The 18,747-nt window shown below is 62.1% G+C and overlaps 1 protein-coding gene across 8 annotated transcripts; it reads left to right on the forward strand.

Annotated features, from left to right (window-relative positions):
* Positions 1-177: 177 nt before the first annotated feature.
* Positions 178-18,683, forward strand: TRAF7 (TNF receptor associated factor 7). Of its 8 annotated transcripts, none has more exons than XM_060124991.1 (21): positions 178-310; positions 7,638-7,864; positions 8,011-8,068; positions 9,603-9,694; positions 12,438-12,554; positions 13,046-13,138; positions 13,306-13,339; positions 14,046-14,229; positions 14,328-14,462; positions 15,109-15,326; positions 15,408-15,481; positions 15,708-15,756; positions 15,843-15,970; positions 16,167-16,249; positions 16,983-17,022; positions 17,124-17,240; positions 17,326-17,448; positions 17,598-17,717; positions 17,806-17,937; positions 18,018-18,137; positions 18,308-18,683. In XM_060124991.1, the coding sequence occupies exons 2-21, from the start codon at positions 7,676-7,678 to the stop codon at positions 18,320-18,322; spliced, it is 2,121 nt and encodes a 706-aa protein (XP_059980974.1). In that variant the 5' UTR covers positions 178-310; positions 7,638-7,675; the 3' UTR covers positions 18,323-18,683. The 8 variants fall into 8 exon arrangements, with proteins under 8 accessions (XP_059980974.1, XP_059980976.1, XP_059980973.1 ...); XM_060124990.1 differs by lacking the exon at positions 178-310 and adding an exon at positions 4,724-5,515; XM_060124995.1 differs by lacking the exon at positions 178-310 and adding an exon at positions 4,724-5,515 and having other exon boundaries at positions 7,638-7,756; positions 14,328-14,456.
* Positions 18,684-18,747: the final 64 nt, after the last annotated feature.

Here is an 18,747-nt window from a genome sequence, read left to right on the forward strand (position 1 = left end):
GCAGAGGCCATTGAACTTAACTGTGAGCGACGGATATATATAGCCAATCAGAGTCCGATCTGCAACATAGAGTGATTCTGAAGCCACCAATCCCGCCCCGCAACATCTGAGCCGCCGGAAGTCGTAGTTTCTGAAGAGCCTCGAGTAAGGCGGCCGCCTGGGGCCCCGAGAGCCAGGGAACTGCAAATCCCGGCGGGCACAGCGCCTGAGCGCTTCCGGCTCGAACGTCCTGTCCCTTTCCCGGCCAGCGGTAGAGGGGGCACGATGAAGCGGGAGGGTGGCGCTGCGATTCCCGAGCGGCCACAGGCGGGTGAGTGTCCTAGCGGCGTGCCGGGCCTGGGGCTCGCGCCTTGGGCCCGCGCCTTGGGCCCGCGCGGTGGGGCGGAGGGCCGGCGTGTTGGTGTCTGGGGAATGGGTCGGGCCTGGGGGGCGGGGCTGAGACGCTCCGGGGTCTCCCCGGTCAGTCCGTCTGTCTGTCAGCTGGTCCGTCACTCATTCCCTTTCTCCATTCTCTCCTTTATTCATTCCTTCTTCCTGCGTTTACTGATCGCCGCCGGGTGCCCAGCACTGTGGTAGGCGCGGGGAGACTGCGGAGAGCATGATCCCAGTTCTCCTAGGCTCTTCTCGTTCAGGGTTTGTCACAACCTCGCCACTCTTGATACTTCGTGCCCATCATTCCCTGCTGTGCCTTGTAGGGTGTTGAGCAGTATCCCTGGTGTCCACCCACTGGATACCAGTAACCTCCCCCACCCCCGAGGTGACAACCAAAGATGTCTCCAGACATTTCCAAGCTTTGAGAACGGGTGATCTAGAGAGAGGTGCGGGATTGACAATGCACAGACACAGTCATGAGGATTTGTGATAGGTGCCATGAAAAAAAGAAGCAAGGTGTTAAGAAAGAGAGTACCAGGGGCTCCTGAATGGCTTGGGGAGGGGGCACCTACAGTGAGCATCCCGTCCTGGAAAGTTGCTGGAAGAGCTTTTTGGGCAGAGGTAGCAAGATGTGCAAAGGCCCAGGGTGAGGAAGCTCAGCGGACACCCGCGGGTACTGGCAATGTCATGAGAGGTGAATTGGTGAAGACACACCAGAGTGCAGGATGGGGATTGTATTGTGCTTACAAGGGAGGCTGTTGGAGGACTCAAGCACAGGAGAGAGGGCATCAGGTCTAAGTCTAATAAAGAGCCTCTGGTTGTGAGTGGAAGATGGACTGCTAGCTTCAGTGGGGAAGTAGGAGAGAGTGAGGAGGCTGGCTTGTGTGCAGAGGAGAGTGGGTTGGGGTCCTCCTCTCCTAGTTCTCACTGGGTCTGGCTGCCCGGGCCTGGTTGTCTTGAGCCAGGTCAGGGTGGTCAGCTGCGGATGAGTCTGGGGTCCTGCTGGATGGCACCCTGCTCTAGTGGGGAGGGGTTCCACCCTACTTTGCTGTGTCCCTTGCTTAGAGCTCTATGCTGCCCAGCCTGTCAGCACACCCTTCTCCCATCCCTCAGACCCCTCCCCCCCAACAGGCCCCCTCTCCTGGGACCTGCCCACCCCCTGGCCTTTGCCAACTATGTGGCCTCTCTCTTCCTCATTCCTTTTCTTGGGCCTCTCCCTTCCCACACCCCTTCCCCTCTCCGTCATAAATTCCCACTTTTCACTGCTCTGCGGATTCAAGTTTCTCCATGGAAACCCCAGGCCCTGTGTCTCAAGGTGCCTGCATCCTATAGCAGTACTATCTCCAGGAAGCCAGAACCTCCCTCGGGGGAAGAGCAGGGAAAAGGGCAGTCTGGCTGAAAGAGACAGGCTGGGAAGGAGCGTAGGGCCTGGCCTGCAGTGGATGTGAACCTTAGCCAGTTGGCTGGACAAAGGAATGGACAGTTTGGGAAATGGAAGAAGATGCAGTTGAAGGGCCTGAGCCACTTGGGAGGCTTCGGCAGCCCCGACACGGTGATTTGGCCGCTAGCTGGCATGGCTTGGGGAGGGGCTGGCTTACATGCAAGGTGGAGCTCCTCAGCTTGCCTGCGGCAACAGAGGAAGCAGAAGGAACAGGGCTTTGGTCAGCCTTGGTCATGACCCCTTGCTGGCTGTCTGTGCCTGGGGTGGCCTCTCAGCTTCCATTTTCAGTTTTCAAGGAGGAGCTGATGTCAGTGGAGCCTTCACTGTTAACTCACATGGCATCTCGCACAGTTCCTTCCAGACTTGGGTACATCCACTCCATTTAATAGGTGAGAAATCCGAGGACCTGGCAGGCAAGTAACTTGCCCAGAGTCGCACACCTGTTAAGTGGCAGAAGCAGAATTTGAACTCAGGTCTGAGTCTGGCACTTGTGGGTGGGCACCTAGGACTTCAGACCTCTGGCTCAGACCCATGAAGATGGACCCACCAACCCCTCTCAACAGATGCCTTCAGTGTCCGCTGTGCACTGGCTGTGGGGCAGAAGAGGTATGGATGCTCCCCAGAGGAGCGTGGAGTCAGGTGGGGCAGGCGAAGCAGGAGGTGGGCATTGGGGTGGTGCTGACGTCACTGTGCATACCTGGCCCTTGGCCGCCCTAAGCAGGAGGAGGCGGGCTGTCTGGAAGCCTTTTGGAGGGGTGAACAATCCCAAGAGCACCTAGGGAGGGCACCCGGCGGGGAAGGAGCAGCCCAGCAGACACCAGGACTGGAGGAATGTGCCAGAGGGCTGGATGGTGAGGGCTAGACAGAGGAGTGGGCTGGGCCAGACCTCTGCCCTCCACGCTCCCGGTCACCTCCAGACCCAGATCTGGCCCAGGGACTGCGTGCCCTTCCTGACTTCTACAGGGGAGCAAGAAGGAGGAAGCCCAGGAGACAGAAGCCACGCAGGGAGTGATGAGAAAACGGCCAAGGGAGCCTGGAGGTGCAGACTGGGCCCAGGCACTGCTGGCCACTTGGCTCTTGGGTGAAGGCCCAGGGCCTGTTTCCATGAGTTTAGACCCACTAATTTAGGGACATGCTTCCCAGTTCCGCCCCTGCAGTCGAAGCTAGGCTGGGCACTGAAGTGGAGGGAAGGTGTGGACAGGAAAAAGTGGCCCTGCAGCCGGACACTGAGATAGGGGGATGAATGCCACCTCTTCCCAGAACATTCTCTCCCTGCTCTGGATCTGGCCAACTCCTTCCTCCAGGAAGCCCTCTGCATGTCCCCCAGGCTGGGCCAGGTTCCCACCTCATACATGGCCATCAGATGTGGGAGATAAAGGATGGGGAGATGAGGCTGGCCCCAAGGGCACTGGGGAAGGGAAGGCATTCCCATTGCCAAGTGGGGGTTAAGGCCAGGCCACAGAGCAGGAGAGACTCCCTCCCTCTAGCACAAGGGCCCGGGGAGGCTGGAGAGGCTGGACCTGGACAGGAAAGGCCAGGAGCCTGGGTGGAGGGTGCAAGGGGGCAGAGCCCTTGGGAGGGGAGGTCACAGCAGGTGTCTAGGCAGGCAGCTTTGAAACCTCTGGGGAGTCCAGGCTGTGAATACCGAGGGAAGGATGGCAAGGTGAGGGCAAAGGTCTGGGCTGAGTGCTGGGAGGGAAGGGAGGCCGGGCAGACCTCAGATCAGGGCCTGCTGAGGGGGTTCCCAACATCACACCCTTCCTGTTTGGGATGGAAAAGGCATATGAAGGGGACTCCAGGAAACAGCCAGGGGAAGTGTGTGTGGCTTTGCTATGGCAACCGGGCCTGTGTCTATAGGATTTGGCAACCTGGCCTGGGCTTGGGCCTGGGGACCTGGGGGACCAGGGAAGGGCTTACTGGGGGGCTGTGCAGTCTGCAGGTGATGCCAGGGGCTGCACCTGGAGCTCCGGCCACAGTCCAGCCAGCTGGCCACCCACGGCTCCGTGGCAGGAAGGGCCGAGGATTCCCGCGCCACCCATGCTCCTCCCTGGGGCAGTCGGTGCCAAACGTGTGGCCTGACGACATTTATAGGGCAGTCCACCCCCTCGCTGGCTCAGCATGTGCTGTTCAGGGAACCCCACCACATCTGCTGCCTAGGGCTATCAGAGGAGCTGCCTTGAGGTGGGGCTCGGCCTCGTCTGGCCACCCCACTGCCCCCAGCTCTGGCATGGCCAGCCTAGGCCACCGCTCCACTGGCTGCCAGCCACGGGACCATGCCTAACCCACACCCACTCTGGGTACTTACTAAGGGAAAGGGGGGTCATGTCCCACAGTCCTGAGGGTGAGGCCCCAGAAGATCCCTTTGGGCTCCCTCCAGGGGACAGGCTGAGGAAGGGCCCCGATGGAGCTGGCCTGCCCTCCTGCGCAGGCTGCTCAGAGAAGGGGGCTGGTGAGGGGCTTTCCTGAAGAGGGGCTGTGGTGGAGAAGTGCAGGGGCTGGGGCATTCTGGGCAGATCGCTGGTTCCTCATTGGGTGGTGAGTGCACCGCAGACCCCAGGAGCCCCTTAGACATGGATGTGGGTGGACAAAGACCCCTGGGTCTTGACCCCTGGCTCAGGCGAGGCAGGGGACGGGCTGCTCCTGCACGGACTCTAAGCATCCGTTGGTCCCACTCTCCCATCAGCCTTATCCAAGGTGGACAGCCCCATTTCCATCAGGACCTGGGGGCTTTTCTCTTTCTGGGATAGAATCCCTGAGTCCCTCCCCTGGGCTCTGCTGAGGCACCTGGGAACAGGTGTGGGGACTTGGCAGGGAGTGGGGAAGGACTGAGGGGAAGCCCTTTCTCGCCCTCCCCAACCCCAGGTCTCCCTAGTTGGCCCATCCCACACGGCTTTTCCCAGTTTGAGAGAGGCCAGGCTCTGGGTTGGCTGAGGATTCTTGCTCTAGTTGACAACTTCCTGCCTGCCTAAGAGCCTCAGGCTGACTGTGGGGTGGGGAAGAGGCCTCCTTCTCTGGGGGGCCAGGGCACACCCCCAGGACGGCTGGGCCCAGCCTCCCTGTAGCCCCAACCAGGGGAGTGCTGCGTGTGCTGTTGTGTTTCTGGGGTTTTGGCCTCCAGAGCCAAAGGATACTGGGGAAGACTATTATTGCGAAATGCAGCCCCCAGGGACCGGCCTGAGGGCAGGCTGAGGGCATCTTGCTCAATTCTGAGATGCTCTGGATGCAATCTCTGGTTCTGGTTCCGGGTGGGCGGGGCGAGCAGGGTCTTCCCCCCACCCCCCTGTCCAGGGCTGGGGCTGCACACTGAACCCTGTGAACCGGGAAATGGTTCCCTCCCTCCGTCCCTCACTCAGCTTGGTTCACTGGCCGGTCTTGTACATCCCCTACCGGGCCTGACCGCTATTGGCTGTCTGCGGACTTTCCGGCCTGATTTGCATGTTGCCCTGCGGGCCCTGCGTGCCTTTCTGTTTACTTCACTTCAGAGTGCAGGACAGCCAGACGCCAGCTCTCCCAGGCTGCAGCAACAGGCACTTGGGCACCCGGCACCGAAGGGGGCCAGGCAGCGGGCTGGCTGAGGTCCTGGGGGAGCGCCTGCTGTGGTCCTGGCCACCCGGACCGTGGGTGCCGCTTGCTGGAGCCAGCAGCTGGCTTCTTGGCCCTGGGAGCTTGCACTGGAAGGAGCAGATGGATTGTAAAATCCAGGTCAGTGTCAGCCAGCGGCCTCCCTGTGACACCCCCCACTTCCGCCCCCGTGGTGCTAAGGCTGGAGCCAACCCTGGGTTTCCCCAAAGGATGGAGCTTTTCATGCTGATGTGAGGAATCTTGGAGCTCCTACTCTCCACTGTCTGGGCCTCACTGCAGCTAGAGTGTCCTTACCCCAAGCAGGGCGGCCTCCAAGACTTCCTGCTTAGCATGCAGACTCGCAGCGGGGCTGGAGGTGGGCTTCGGGACAAGCCCCTTTCACCCCTCTGCCTGAGGGCCTGGCGCTGCCCACTCTCAGGAGCCCCCGTCTCTCCCCTGAGAGGACAAGCCACCAGAGAGCCTGGGCTGGGGCAGGCAGCCAAGCCCCTCGAGTCACACCAGGGAGAGTGGTGGGCAGGACAGGGGGGCTTTGGCCAAGCTCTCAGGACCCCCTAAATAGCCAGACCCACAGGGGCTCAGAGCCCTGCGGGGGAGGTGCCTCATGGCAGTGCCAATTGCAGGGGCCAAGAGCCACCCTGTCAATGCCTGAGTCTCAAAGTTTGGGGGGGTGGCGTGCAGGTGGCATTTGAAGGGGTGGGCAGCTTGGGAGCACAGTGCAGAGGGCCGGGTATGCTTGAGAGCCCACCCCCTCCCTGCAGACCTGCAGGCCGGGTTGGGGGACCATTGGGTGGGCCCCAGGTCACACTGCTTGGCCGTGGGGGGGTGGGGCGTGGACATCGCTACATGGTCCAGGTCAGGAGGACCTGGTGTGGAAGGTGCCAGAACCAGCTGGACTGTACAGTTGCTCTCTGCTGGACTCACAGTAGGGGGCAGAGAGCATCACCCGCCTTCTCCCACAGTGTGGGGGGCTTAGCAGCCCTACCCCCTGGAGCCTCACAGTCCTGCAGGACTCCAGACCACAGAGTGGGCCCCTGCCTGCCACGCGGCCCCAGGAGCAAGATGACCCTGACCTCCTAGAGCAGTTCCTGATGCTGGTCTGATGGCTGGGCCGGGCACCAGGCAATGAGCCCACAGTCCCGGGGATGCTGCTGGGGGTCTCCTGAGGTGGAGAGCTCAAGTGGGCCTGTTGACAGCAGTCCTGAGCCTCTGGCCTTCCTCCCCGTGGGGAGCTTGGCTTCAAGCCGGCGGTCTCGTGGCTCTCAACACAGCCGACTGCTGCAGGGGGAGACTGTGCTCCTGGCTACAGACTGTTGAGGGTCCTGACATGGGGAAGACCGCTCCCAGGGGGTGCCTGCTGATAGGGCCACCACAGGGTGGGCACTGTCTCGGGAATGGAGCAGCTCTCCCTGGGGTCCCGTCCTAGTGTGAGCTGCTGACTGGGTCTCCTTTTCTTTCTAATCTCTTCCTACTCTGTGGGTACACCTGGGCCTGGCCAGCTCTCTCAGGGCCCATCTAGCCCCTCTCTTCTTGGATGGGAGTCACCAGAGACCTGGGATGATTCCCACTGTGCCTTCTCCCTGCCACCCCAGCCCTTGAGACTGGGTCACACTGGGGCACCCTTTGTTCCTGGAGTGGGTGACCTGTACAAGGTCAAGAGTCGGAGTTCTTCGCTCCTCCCCCACCCGAAGGGGCTTTCTGCATGTGATGAGGCTGGTGAGGGGCTGGGCTCCAAGTACGTCACCCACAGGTTCTCTGCGGGCACAGCCAGCATCCCCGACATCCTGCAGACCAGGTGGCTTCGGCCTGACCACACCTGCCCTGGCAGGAAACAGGCCTGTGGCTTTGTCCTGCTGTGTATACCCAGCCTTGGCCCCAGGGACATTCAGACCTCGGACCCAGAGGAGCAGACAGAGCAGGGGTGAGGGGCTCTCCAGCTCTGGGGTGGAGCTGGTGGGCTTTTCCAAAGGGTTAAGCCTTAAAGCAAGGTAGAACTGAGTGTCAGCTGCCTGCTTGAACCCAGGGTCTCCTCCTTTTCTCTGGCCTGTGCACACCTGGGACGGGAGGGAGGGGAAGGGACTTTGCCCGCATGGACCTGCCCTTGTTGGGATTGGTGGTGGAGAGAGACTGAAGCGTGCCTTGTGGTGGACTGGCCAGAGGGGGCCTGCCTGTGTGGAGCGGCCCCACCAACCGACAGGGGCTTGGCCACCATCTCCAAAGCCCTTCATTTGTGCTCCACCCATAGGGGATGCTGCCCGAGGACCTTAGATGCCTCTCTAGAGCATGAGCTCGGGCAAGAGCGCCCGCTACAACCGCTTCTCCGGGGGGCCTAGCAACCTTCCTACCCCAGACGCCACCACCGGGGTAAGGGGGACACCCTCGGGGAATGGTCTGCCTCTGTGCACACCCCACATACCCAGGGCCCCAGAAGAGCTACCAGAGCAGTCCTCTCCCTACCTGGAGGTCCCTCGGGTGGGCCATGCCGTGTGTGTGGTTGGCATGTCTGAGTATATGCACGCATGTGGACTCGTTAGTGAGAAAGCATGTCAGCTCATGTCCACGTGTGTGTCCACATCCTCGCTGGGGTCAAGGCCAAGTCTCCTCTGTTCTCTCTCCAGACCAGAATGGAAACGACCTTTGGGCCCTCCTTTTCGGCTGTCACCACCATCACAAAAGGTGAGCCTGTGAGCCCAGGCCAACCTGGGCTGGGCAGGAGTCCCCCATCCTGCTCCCTCCTGTTCCACTGCCACATCCTCCTCCCACAACCCCACATCCTCCTGCACCTGCCTCCCGGGGCCTCGCCTGCCACCTCTCTGGGGTGGGCCGCCCGACTTCTCCGGCACCACTTTGCACACCTGTCCTTTATCAAGCGACCCCTGACTCGTCCCACACAGGCTTCTAGCAGGCCCTGAAAGGTCAGGACTGGGGACCAGGCTGGGCATGGGGAGGTGATAAGAAGTACTCACGGGGTCCTTTCCCGAGTCTGGTCCCATGGTTGAGCCCTCAGCACTGTGTGTTCTGGGAGGTGGTGAGGAACTAGACCACGAGGGCACAGCCTCCTTCCCGAAGACATGAGGGCATGGGGCCCCTCCTGTCAGGACCAGTGCTTCTGGGGAGCAGTGTGTGTTCTTTTGCCTTTTCAGGACTGCCCTTCGTAGGAAAACACCAGCTGCTAATTAGTTTTTTAATTGCTTTTCCACGGTATCTTCTGGATACACTTTTCAGTGGGGTCACCAGGCCGCCATGGACATCTGCTCACACAGGCTCCTTTTTACCACTGGGTGACCCCCTCAGGGGCTGTGAAAGAGCCCTCCTTTATTCTTAGATGTTCTTTTCTGAAGAAAAAACAAATATACATACCCCTTAATCGCATCACCCGAGTAATTGTTCTTTAATTTCTTATCCAGCTTTAGAAACCATGTAGCACCCTGTCGTGGCAGTCAAAAGCTCCTGGGCAGAGAGTAACGGGGGCCTGTCTCGCCCGTGGCCAACCCAGTGACTCCCTCAGTATCAGCGATGGTCAGAGCCAGTGACCAGGCACGAACAGTTGCCTCGCCCAGCCCCTCTCATTACAGACAGAGAAACTGAGGCCCAGTCACAGGGCAGCCATTTGAAGCCTGGATCATGAACCAGGCCTTTGGGGCTGGTTGTTGTGACATCTGGCCCTGGCTGGGGCCTGAGACCAGTGTTGGCCACTGTAGGCCTCTGGCTGCTGCCTTCAGGGCCTGTGAGGCTGGCTCCTATTCCCACGTGGACCCCTGACCAGTGCCTTCTCTGGGCAGCTGGGGTGACGTGCAGGAGGAGGAGGACCATGCCTTCAGCAGCCTTCCCTGTAGGAGGCCAAGAGGGCCTGTGGCCGGTTCCTGATTCTGGCCGCACCAGGGGAAGAGGTGGGCGGAGAGGGGACCTAGACCACCAGGCTGCCATCCTGGCCCCACCACGTACCAGCTGAGGGGCCTCAGACCTCTCTGCCTGTGGGTGGCAGGGCTGGGGCTGGGAGCTTCTGGACTCAGCTCTGGGACTGTCCAGGGCAGGCTGAGCCATGCAGGTGAGCTGCAGGCACTGGTTAGACCTGGGGAGGCAACCACAACCCCCAGCCCAGCCTCCGCCCCTGCCTGGCCCATCTGCGAAGGAGCCCACTGCCTGCCACGGTGGTCAGGCCTCCCCGCACGGCCCCGCTCGCGGCATCTCAGCCCTGTTTTCTTTGCAGCTGATGGGACCAGCACATACAAACAGCACCGCAGGACGCCCTCTTCCTCCAGCTCCCTCGCCTACTCCCCACGGGACGAGGAGGACAGCATGGTAGGTCTGCACCTCGCTCCCCCCTCCCCACCCCTCCAGAGCCTGCCTCCCACCATGCCCTCCCTCCAGGCGCCCAGGGCCCAGGAGGAGCTGAAGGTGGAGCCTCAGCCGCGAGCTCAGGTATGAGGGTGAAGCGAGCTGGTGTCAGAGGCCCAGCATGTGCGACACCCTGAGGCCTGAGCACCCATGGCTGGGTTTCCAGAGAGAGGCGCTGGTGAAGGTGGCTGAGCCAGAGGGTGTGGCGCCTGCAGGCTGAGAGGAGGCAAGTTTGGCTCTATCTTGTGGGAGTGGGAGCCACAGAAGGTTCATTCGGGAGGGTAACTAGATCAGATCCCCTTTTAAAAAATATTTATTTATTTATTTTGGCTGCATTGGGTCTTCGTTGCTGCACATGGGCTTTAGTTGCAGCAAGGGGGGGCTACTCTTCTTTGCAGTGCGCAGGCTTCTCATTGCGGTGGCTTCTCTTGTTGCGGAGCACGGGCTCTAGGGCGTGCAGGCTTCAGTAGTTGTGGCTCACAGGCTCTAGAGTACAGGCTCAGTAGTTGTGGCGCACAGGCTTAGTTGCTCCACGGCATGTGGGATCTTCCTGGACCAGGGCTCGAACCTGCGTCCCCTGCATTGGCAGGCAGATTCTTAACCACTGCACCACCAGGGAAAAAACCCCATTTTTAAAGCTTCATCTGTTGTTGAGCAGAGGATGAATGGGTGGGTTGCCGGGTAGAGGCAGAGGCCCCGAGTTTGGGGTTCCTGACGAGGGAGACGGGGTTCAGCAGGTGGGGAAAGATGGATAGGCCCAGGCTGGGGTCAGTGAGGAAGGGCTTTGGGTCAGAGCTGGAGCTGGCTGTCGGTACCCAGGCCGTGTGGCCAGGGTCACAGTGGCCATTCCCTGTTTGTTGGTCCTCGCCCGGCTCTGGGACTGCTGCGGGAAGCGAAGGCTGGCCTGGCTGGTGGGGGTGGGATGCGAGCAACCTCCCACTGCCACTCACCTCTCCTGTGCCTGCTTTCTGCTTTCCCTCAGAGCCCCCGACAGACCCCGGTCAGTGCTCCAGCCCTTCTAGCCTCCCAGCACCGAAGGCTTCTCCTCATGCTGGGCAGCCAGGCCTTTGCTTCCTATTTAATAGAGAGAAAAAAAGTATTTTTAATTATTCAAACAAACACGTTTGTGTGCCCAGCACTGCACTAGGCCCTCCCTAAACACGAGCTCCCCCTTCCCTTGGGCTCTGCCTGCCTCGGTCTCCGGGACCTGTGACCTGCCCATGGAGTGAGGCTGGGAACAGAAGGCTCGCCTGCCCAGCTGGGCCTTGAAGGAAGTGAATTCCCCGTGCCTGTGGTTTCTGGAATCCTTGGGTTTTGGTGGCTCTAAGGAGGTAGGCGTGTGCTGTGAGGGCCCTGAGCCGCGGCCACCTGGGCACCATCTCTGTTGGATGTTCGGCCCCCACAGGCTGCCTCCTCTGCTTGCCCTGGGGAGCCAGGCCTTCCCCCAGGCTCTGTACCTTAGGGCCAGCTACCCTGCCCCCAGCCCAGGCCTGGCAGCCACAGCCTCTTCACTCAGGAGGAGTGGGAGCCCAGCAAGGGGCAGGCGGGCAGGGGGGCAGGGGGCTAGGGGGGCAGGGGAGAACAGAGCCAGGCCAGGCCCCGTATGCTTAGTCCAGCTCCTGTCTGGACCTGCTCTCACCCTCTGGTTTCCATCGCTGCCCTGGGGATAACTTGACTCACTTCTTCTGATTTCCCCTCTTGTTCCTCATGTGGCATTTCCATGCAAACATGCCACTTGAGATGCTGTGACGGGAGGTGGGTGCTGCCCTGGTGAGGGAGGTCCCTGTCTGCGGGCATGCTGGGGACACTGATCTCTGCTGCACCCGCTCGGGGAAGCCGGCCCCTGGAACTGCCCAGCCAGCCTCCCTCTGCCCGCTGTGGGTCCCACACCCCGGGCTGGCAGGGAGGGGATCATTCCAACAGTCCCCACACCCACAGAGGCTCAGACAGAGGCAGCCAGGTCCCAGAGTGGCTGGGACCTAGAGGGGGCAGGTGGGCTGGGCGTGGAGGCAGGAGGTTTATGGCTCATGAATGAAGCTTCGGGGCAGGAGGGGAAGAGCGTGGGGAGCGATTGCTCTTGGAGTATCTCTTCTGGAGGGTTCCAGGCCCAGAGGGGAGGAAGGGACAGTACCCCTTGCCCTGGCACTCCCCCAGATCCGTGTTTCTGGTGGCTCAGACAGAGACGAGCACCCGTGGCCCCCCCCTCCTGTTCTCAGAAGCTTGGTTGGGGTTTGGTGGGGGTGTCCCCACCTCCCCTCAGGGAGCCTCACTGGCCTGGGCTAGTGTCCCCGGCCAGGACGGCCAGGCGGGTGGCTGAGCCCAGCGGGCACCTGGAGCCCTGCAGCTTCCCGCGGCCAGCCTTCCACCCCCTTCCCTCCAGCAGTCTGGGGGCCGTGGCCACCCCTGCCCCGGGATTGGCTGGTGGAGGTGTCCCCTCTGCGGCCTACATTCCCTCACGGGAAGCAGGAAGCAGGCCGAGCGTGTCCTCGTAGAATTGAATAGCAGGAAGTCTCTCCATTTACACAAAGAAAGTTGGCAGATGTAAGCAGGCGTCCCAACCACAGGGCCGGGACTGCCAGGCAGGCGGGGCCTGGGCGTCACACCGGCTCCCCGCGCACAGCCGGGCTGTGGGCTAAGTGGGCGCCCACTGGGACGGGGGTCCGAGCCCGGCCCTCCTGCCAGCTGACGGCCTCCTGTCTGCCCGCAGCCCCCCATCAGCACCCCACGCCGCTCTGACTCGGCCATCTCCGTCCGCTCCCTGCACTCGGAGTCCAGCATGTCCCTGCGCTCCACATTCTCGCTGCCCGAGGAGGAGGAGGAGCCGGTAGGTGTGGCCGGGCAGGCTCGGTGCAGACTCCAAGGGACCCTCCCCGTCCTGGGGCGGTGGGGGCACCTTCCCCTCAGGCCCTGATCGGGGCCCCTGATCCGCACGGGTCCACGTCAGGGACTCGGGGGGCTGGGCTGGGTCCCCCAGGCACCTTCTTCTCACTCCCCACCCTAGGGGCTGCCCAGGCATCAGCTTTGGGAATGAAAGGCGGGTTCCACGTGGGGCCCTTTCTAGTCTCTGTCCCAGGGAGAGGGTAGGTGTCATGGGGTGAGGGCATGGCTGGAGGGGTCCTTCCTGCTCAGGTCTGCTGGAGCTCAGGCCCAGCGGTAGGCTTCAGCGGACTCCTCCTCTCAGGACACATCCTGGCAGAGGTGCTTCCACCCCAAGAGGGCAGCCCAGGCCCGCAGAGGAAGGGGCTGGGGCCCTGGGTGCCCGCACTCATGTCAGCAGTCCCAGGCCCCACCCTCACCCAGCCCTGCCTGTTCTAGGAGCCGCTGGTGTTTGCCGAGCAGCCCTCGGTGAAGCTCTGCTGCCAGCTCTGCTGCAGTGTGTTCAAGGACCCTGTGATCACCACGTGTGGGGTGAGGCTGCCCCTCCCCGACCTGTGCACCCTCGTGAGGCCCCTTTCATGGGGAGCCTTGGCCTCGCTCACAGGCCTGGTCTGGCCGCCCAGCAGGTGCCCTTTGCAGTGGGCACGGGGTGGGGGCAGCTCTGCGGCCACACCCCAATCCGCCCATTGTCTCCACAGCACACCTTCTGTCGAAGATGCGCCTTGAAGTCAGGTAGGGCCCTCTCAGCCTAGGCTCGGCCAACTTTATTCCCCAGCGGTGGGAGGTCCCTCCGGGGACGTCCGGCCTGGGTCCAGCACTGATGGAGACCCTGGCTGCACAGCCGCTTCTCCCTAGTCCTCCTGCGGCAGTGGTTCCTGGGTGACTGCTCAGGCCAGGCTCGGGCCAGGCTCAAGACCTTGACGAGCACGGCAGCTCAGAGCCCGAGCACGGCAGCTCAGAGCCCGAGCACGGCAGCTCAGAGCCCGCCCCACGGCGGGTGTGGGTGGGCCTTCTGGGCACAGTGCCCACTCTCTCGGATGCTGCCCCTGCTGTCAAGGCTGCCGGCCTCACCGTCTCAGGCCTTAGCAGCTGGCCCAGGACTGGCCCTCTCTGTGCTCTGTCCTCAGCTCTCTTGGCCCTGCCCCAGACTCTCGGGTCAACTGAGAGGCCTCTGCCACCACCTGCTCACCCAGTGGTCATTCTTGGTGGCCCAGCCGTGCACCCTTTCCTGTTACGGGCACCCCAGAGGGGAAGGTAGATGGGTGGATTAGGCCCCTGACAGAGGCTCAGCCCACCCAGCTGGGGGAGCATGTTCCAGGCCTGCCGCCCACCAGGGAATGGTCTCCCCCAGAGCAGCCTGGCCACAGTGCCCAGGGCAGGGCTGCCAGGGGAGATGGTGGCTGGGTGGGCTGTGGGGTCAGCATGCCCTCCCCCCCAGAGAAGTGTCCCGTGGACAATGCCAAGCTGACGGTGGTGGTGAACAACATCGCAGTGGCTGAGCAGATTGGCGAGCTCTTCATCCACTGCAGGCACGGTTGTCGGGCAGTGGGGGGCGGGAAGCCCACTGTCTTTGAGGTGGACCCCCGAGGGTGTCCCTTCACCATCAAGCTCAGCGCCCGGAAGTAAGTGCCCCCCTCCATCCCCAGTCCCCACCCCCCAGGGGTACTGAGAACCAGTGCCCCTGGGGACTCAGCCCCCCCCCACGTCCCACCTCCTCCAGGGACCACGAGGGCAGCTGTGACTACAGGCCTGTGCGGTGCCCCAACAACCCCAGCTGCCCGCCCCTTCTCAAGATGAACTTGGAGGCACATCTCAAGGAGTGCGAGCACATCAAGTGTCCCCACTCCAAGTACGGGTGAGTGGGCGGGGGTGGGCGCACGGGGCTGCCCCGGGGTGGGGGTGGGCGGACCTGAGGGGGCGAGTGGGCCTGGGCTGGCATTCACGGTCCCTCCTTCAGCAAACCTTGGTTGAGATCCACTTGTCTGCCAGGCTCTGGGGAGACGACCTTAGCGGGAACCACACCATCGTCTATGTAATTACAAACTGAGGTACAGGTGCTGAGGAGACCTGCGCACCATGGGAACACGGGGGACGGAGCGGTCAGGGAGCTGCGGGTGGTTGGGGAAGGCACGAGCTGAGAATGAATGCATGCGTGGGCACGAGCCAGGCAAAGACCTGGGTAAGGGCTTCCGGCAGCAGAGGGGAGGTGGGGGTGGGAGAAGAGGCAGCAGCTGGCTCTTTAGGGCAGAAGCTGGTGAGGTGGTGGAGGAGCCCTTGAAGAGCTCTGAGCAGGAGTGAAGTGACTGGATTGCTGGGTAGAAGCAGGGTGGGTAGGTGGGTTGGTAGGCATGCAGGTATGCAGAGGATGGTGGCCCATTGGGGCTGCAGTGGGCACACAAGTGGGATTTGAGAGAGATTCTTGGGGTTGGGGAGGCAAAGGGAAGGGCCCAACTGGGCGGGCAGTTGAACAGGTGGGCAGGGCAGCTGTCCTGTCTCTCCAGGTGCACGTTCATTGGAAACCAGGACACGTATGAGACGCACTTGGAGACCTGCCGCTTCGAGGGCCTGAAGGAGTTCCTTCAGCAGACGGATGACCGCTTCCACGAGATGCACGTGGCACTGGCCCAGAAGGACCAGGAGATCGCCTTCCTGCGCTCCATGTTGGGCAAGCTCTCAGAGAAGATCGACCAGCTGGAGAAGAGCCTGGAACTCAAGTTCGGTGAGAGCCTGGCCAGAGGTGGCAGGGGTGCAGCCCCTCCTCCTGGTCCCTGACACCCTTCTTCTGGTCCCTGCTACACAGATGTCCTGGATGAAAACCAGAGCAAGCTCAGCGAGGACCTCATGGAGTTCCGGAGGGACGCGTCCATGTTGAATGTGAGCGGGCAGGGGCCTGATGCAGGGAGGTGGGGTGGGGTGGGGGACACAGGACCATCTCTCAGCTTGGGTCCCAGCAGGAGGCTTGTTCCCACTTATGATTAGGTGTCTGTGCTGGGAGGGCTGTTGCTGCATCTGCCCTGCCCTGGCAGAGCTCAGGCCTGGGGCCATGGAGGGCTGTGGAGCCCCGCCCACCCCACCCTCTGCTCTACTCTTGGCCTCGCAGGACGAGCTGTCCCACATCAATGCACGGCTGAACATGGGCATCCTAGGATGTGAGTATGGGCCCACTGCCGCTCCCGCCGCCATCCCCGAAGCCCCCTCCAGTTCCCCCATCACCAGTTCCCCCATCTCTCTGCAGCCTACGACCCACAGCAGATCTTCAAGTGCAAAGGAACTTTTGTGGGTCACCAGGGCCCTGTCTGGTGTCTCTGCGTCTACTCAATGGGGGACCTGCTCTTCAGCGGCTCCTCTGACAAGACCATCAAGGTGGGTAGGGTCCTGCCTAGGGGCTTGGCAGCCTGGCGGGGCAGGGGTGGGCATTGCACACCAGCCTCTGCCGGCTCCAGGCCTGCTCATGGATGGGGCTTTCTCCCCTCCCCCCATGCTCACGTCATTCCTGCCATGGTGCCCCCTGCCACTGGGCTGACCCTGCTGGGACCTGCCCTGATCCTGGTCTCTGCAGGTGTGGGACACGTGTACCACCTACAAGTGCCAGAAGACGCTGGAGGGCCATGATGGCATTGTGCTGGCCCTCTGCATCCAGGGGTGAGTGCAGGCACACGTGTGTCCACAGACCACGGGGCCCATGTGGAGCCAGGGATGGGAGGTCCTGTGGGCTGTGAGCTTGAGTCCGTGGCTGCACGTGTCCTAGAGTGGCTCTTGCCTGCTCCTCCTGGGAGACGCCCTCGACCCTGAGCAGGGCTGAATCATGGGTGGCAGCATGTGGGCCTTCCACCTCTGAAGCCGTACATTCACAGAGCAGAGCCTTGGCCCTGGAGAGCCTCAGGCAGCCAGAGGACAGAGGTGGGACCAGAGAGTGGGGCAGGGCCTCAGCTACTGCTGGCCGACAGCCAGAGCCCGGGGCGCAGCACCACAGAGAAGCCTGCCTGGCCACCCCCTCACCCCTAGGGTGCCCCTTCTAGACCTTCCCTCCTGTCTTGTGTCATGAGGCTTCTTGTGGGCGTGAGTGTGTGAGTGTGTGTGTATGAGAGAGAGATGCTGGCTCACAGGAAGCAACAGCTTGACTGCCAACAACACTAACAGGGGTAATTACCTCCCAGCTCAGCTGTCAGATGCTTGCCAGGCAGGCACGGGGCTGGGCCTCCACTTCCAAGGTCCCCTCGCTAAGGCAGGAAAACCAAGGCTGGGCTCAGCAGTGATCCTGGCAATGGCCCAGGCTGCTGGTTCCCAGTGGCCAGTGCTCCCCCAGCCTGGCCAGGGCATCGTCAGCGAGGGTACTGGCTTCTCGCACCCTGACACCTTGGCTTTGCTTCCCCAGGTGCAAGCTCTACAGCGGCTCAGCCGACTGCACCATCATCGTGAGTGGGGCCGGTGGGCGGGCCAGGACCCCCAGGCTCACTGTGCCATTGGGGCCTGGGCTCGGCCAGGGCCTAAGGCTTCCCGTCCTCCCTCCCGCCAGGTTTGGGACATCCAGAACCTGCAGAAGGTGAACACGATCCGGGCCCACGACAACCCGGTGTGCACGCTGGTCTCCTCACACAACATGCTCTTCAGCGGCTCCCTGAAGGCCATCAAGGTCAGGCAAGGTGGTGTACGTGTGTGCGGGGCGGCAGGGTGCCGGTGCCTGCCCCCCAGGCCTGCGCTCACAGCCACTCCCACAGGTGTGGGACATTGTGGGCACCGAGCTGAAGCTGAAGAAGGAGCTCACCGGCCTCAACCACTGGGTGCGGGCCCTGGTGGCTGCCCAGAGCTACCTGTACAGCGGCTCCTACCAGACAATCAAGGTGCGCCCTCCCTGTGCCGGCTCCATCTGCCCTGCCCCCACGCTGCCAGCGTGGGGAGACCCTCACATGCACCCTGGGTGGTGGGCTGCTGAGAGGCCCAGGGGATGAGGCGCCTGGCCTGGGACCAAGTGGCCCGCACTTGCCCATAGATCTGGGACATCCGGACCCTCGACTGCATCCACGTCCTGCAGACATCTGGCGGCAGCGTCTACTCTATTGCCGTGACGAATCACCACATTGTCTGTGGCACCTACGAGAACCTCATCCATGTAAGAGTGGATGCCAAAGGGCAGGGTCTGACTCTGGGCCCCTGTCTTCCCCGTCTGTGTCTCTGACCTGCCTGTGCCACCCCCTCAGGTGTGGGACATTGAGTCTAAGGAGCAAGTGCGGACCCTGACAGGACACGTTGGCACTGTGTATGCCCTGGCGGTCATCTCGACGCCAGACCAGACCAAAGTCTTCAGCGCATCCTACGACCGGTCTCTCAGGGTGCGAGCTGGCCTACCGACAGTGGGAGGCTCAGGGCGGGTGCCAGGCCTGGGCGGTCCTCATGTCCCATGTGCCCCCAGGTCTGGAGTATGGACAACATGATCTGCACGCAGACTCTGCTGCGTCACCAGGGCAGTGTGACTGCGCTGGCAGTGTCCCGGGGCCGGCTCTTCTCGGGAGCCGTGGACAGCACCGTGAAGGTCAGTGCCTTGGCTCAGGCCATCCAAAGGGGCTGCATGGGGGGAGCGGGGGTGGGGGAGTTGGGATCTAGCGGCCCTGGGCAGGGGGCAGTGAAGGCAGGTATGGACGGCAGCTGGCTCTGGGACTGGATGGCCAAAGGGGCACCTGAAACAGAGCCTTTCCCCTGCAGGTGTGGACTTGCTAACAGAATCCAGGCCAGGTCTTGGCTTCCTCTGGGCCTGACCTAGGCCTGTCCAAGTCCGGCGAGCCACATGACTGGTCTTGGGGTCTCTGCCTACCCCATGGGAACAGGCAGGCAGACTCAGCCAGGCAGACAATGCCCTCCCTGCCCTGCGCCCAGTGAGCCTCTCTCTGCTTGGCCTTGTCATCGTCACTGCCAGGACAGTGCCCAGACCGTCTGGGTGCCAGGTACGACGCTCACCAGGCCCACCCTCCATCCCCACTCCAGATGGACTGTGGGCCTTTTTACTCACCTTTTCTACTGTTTTTAGACTGTGTATAAATTTGATTACTTCCTGATTGAAATAAAAGCTGCACAGACTGTGGCTTTGAATGGGGATGGTCCTCAGGGGGAGGAAGAGGCCACCTGAGGACACTGGGGAGCACAGG

The sequence above is a fragment of the Lagenorhynchus albirostris genome, chromosome 15 (genome assembly GCF_949774975.1).
Source record: "Lagenorhynchus albirostris chromosome 15, mLagAlb1.1, whole genome shotgun sequence".
NCBI classification, from domain to species: domain Eukaryota; kingdom Metazoa; phylum Chordata; class Mammalia; order Artiodactyla; family Delphinidae; genus Lagenorhynchus; species Lagenorhynchus albirostris.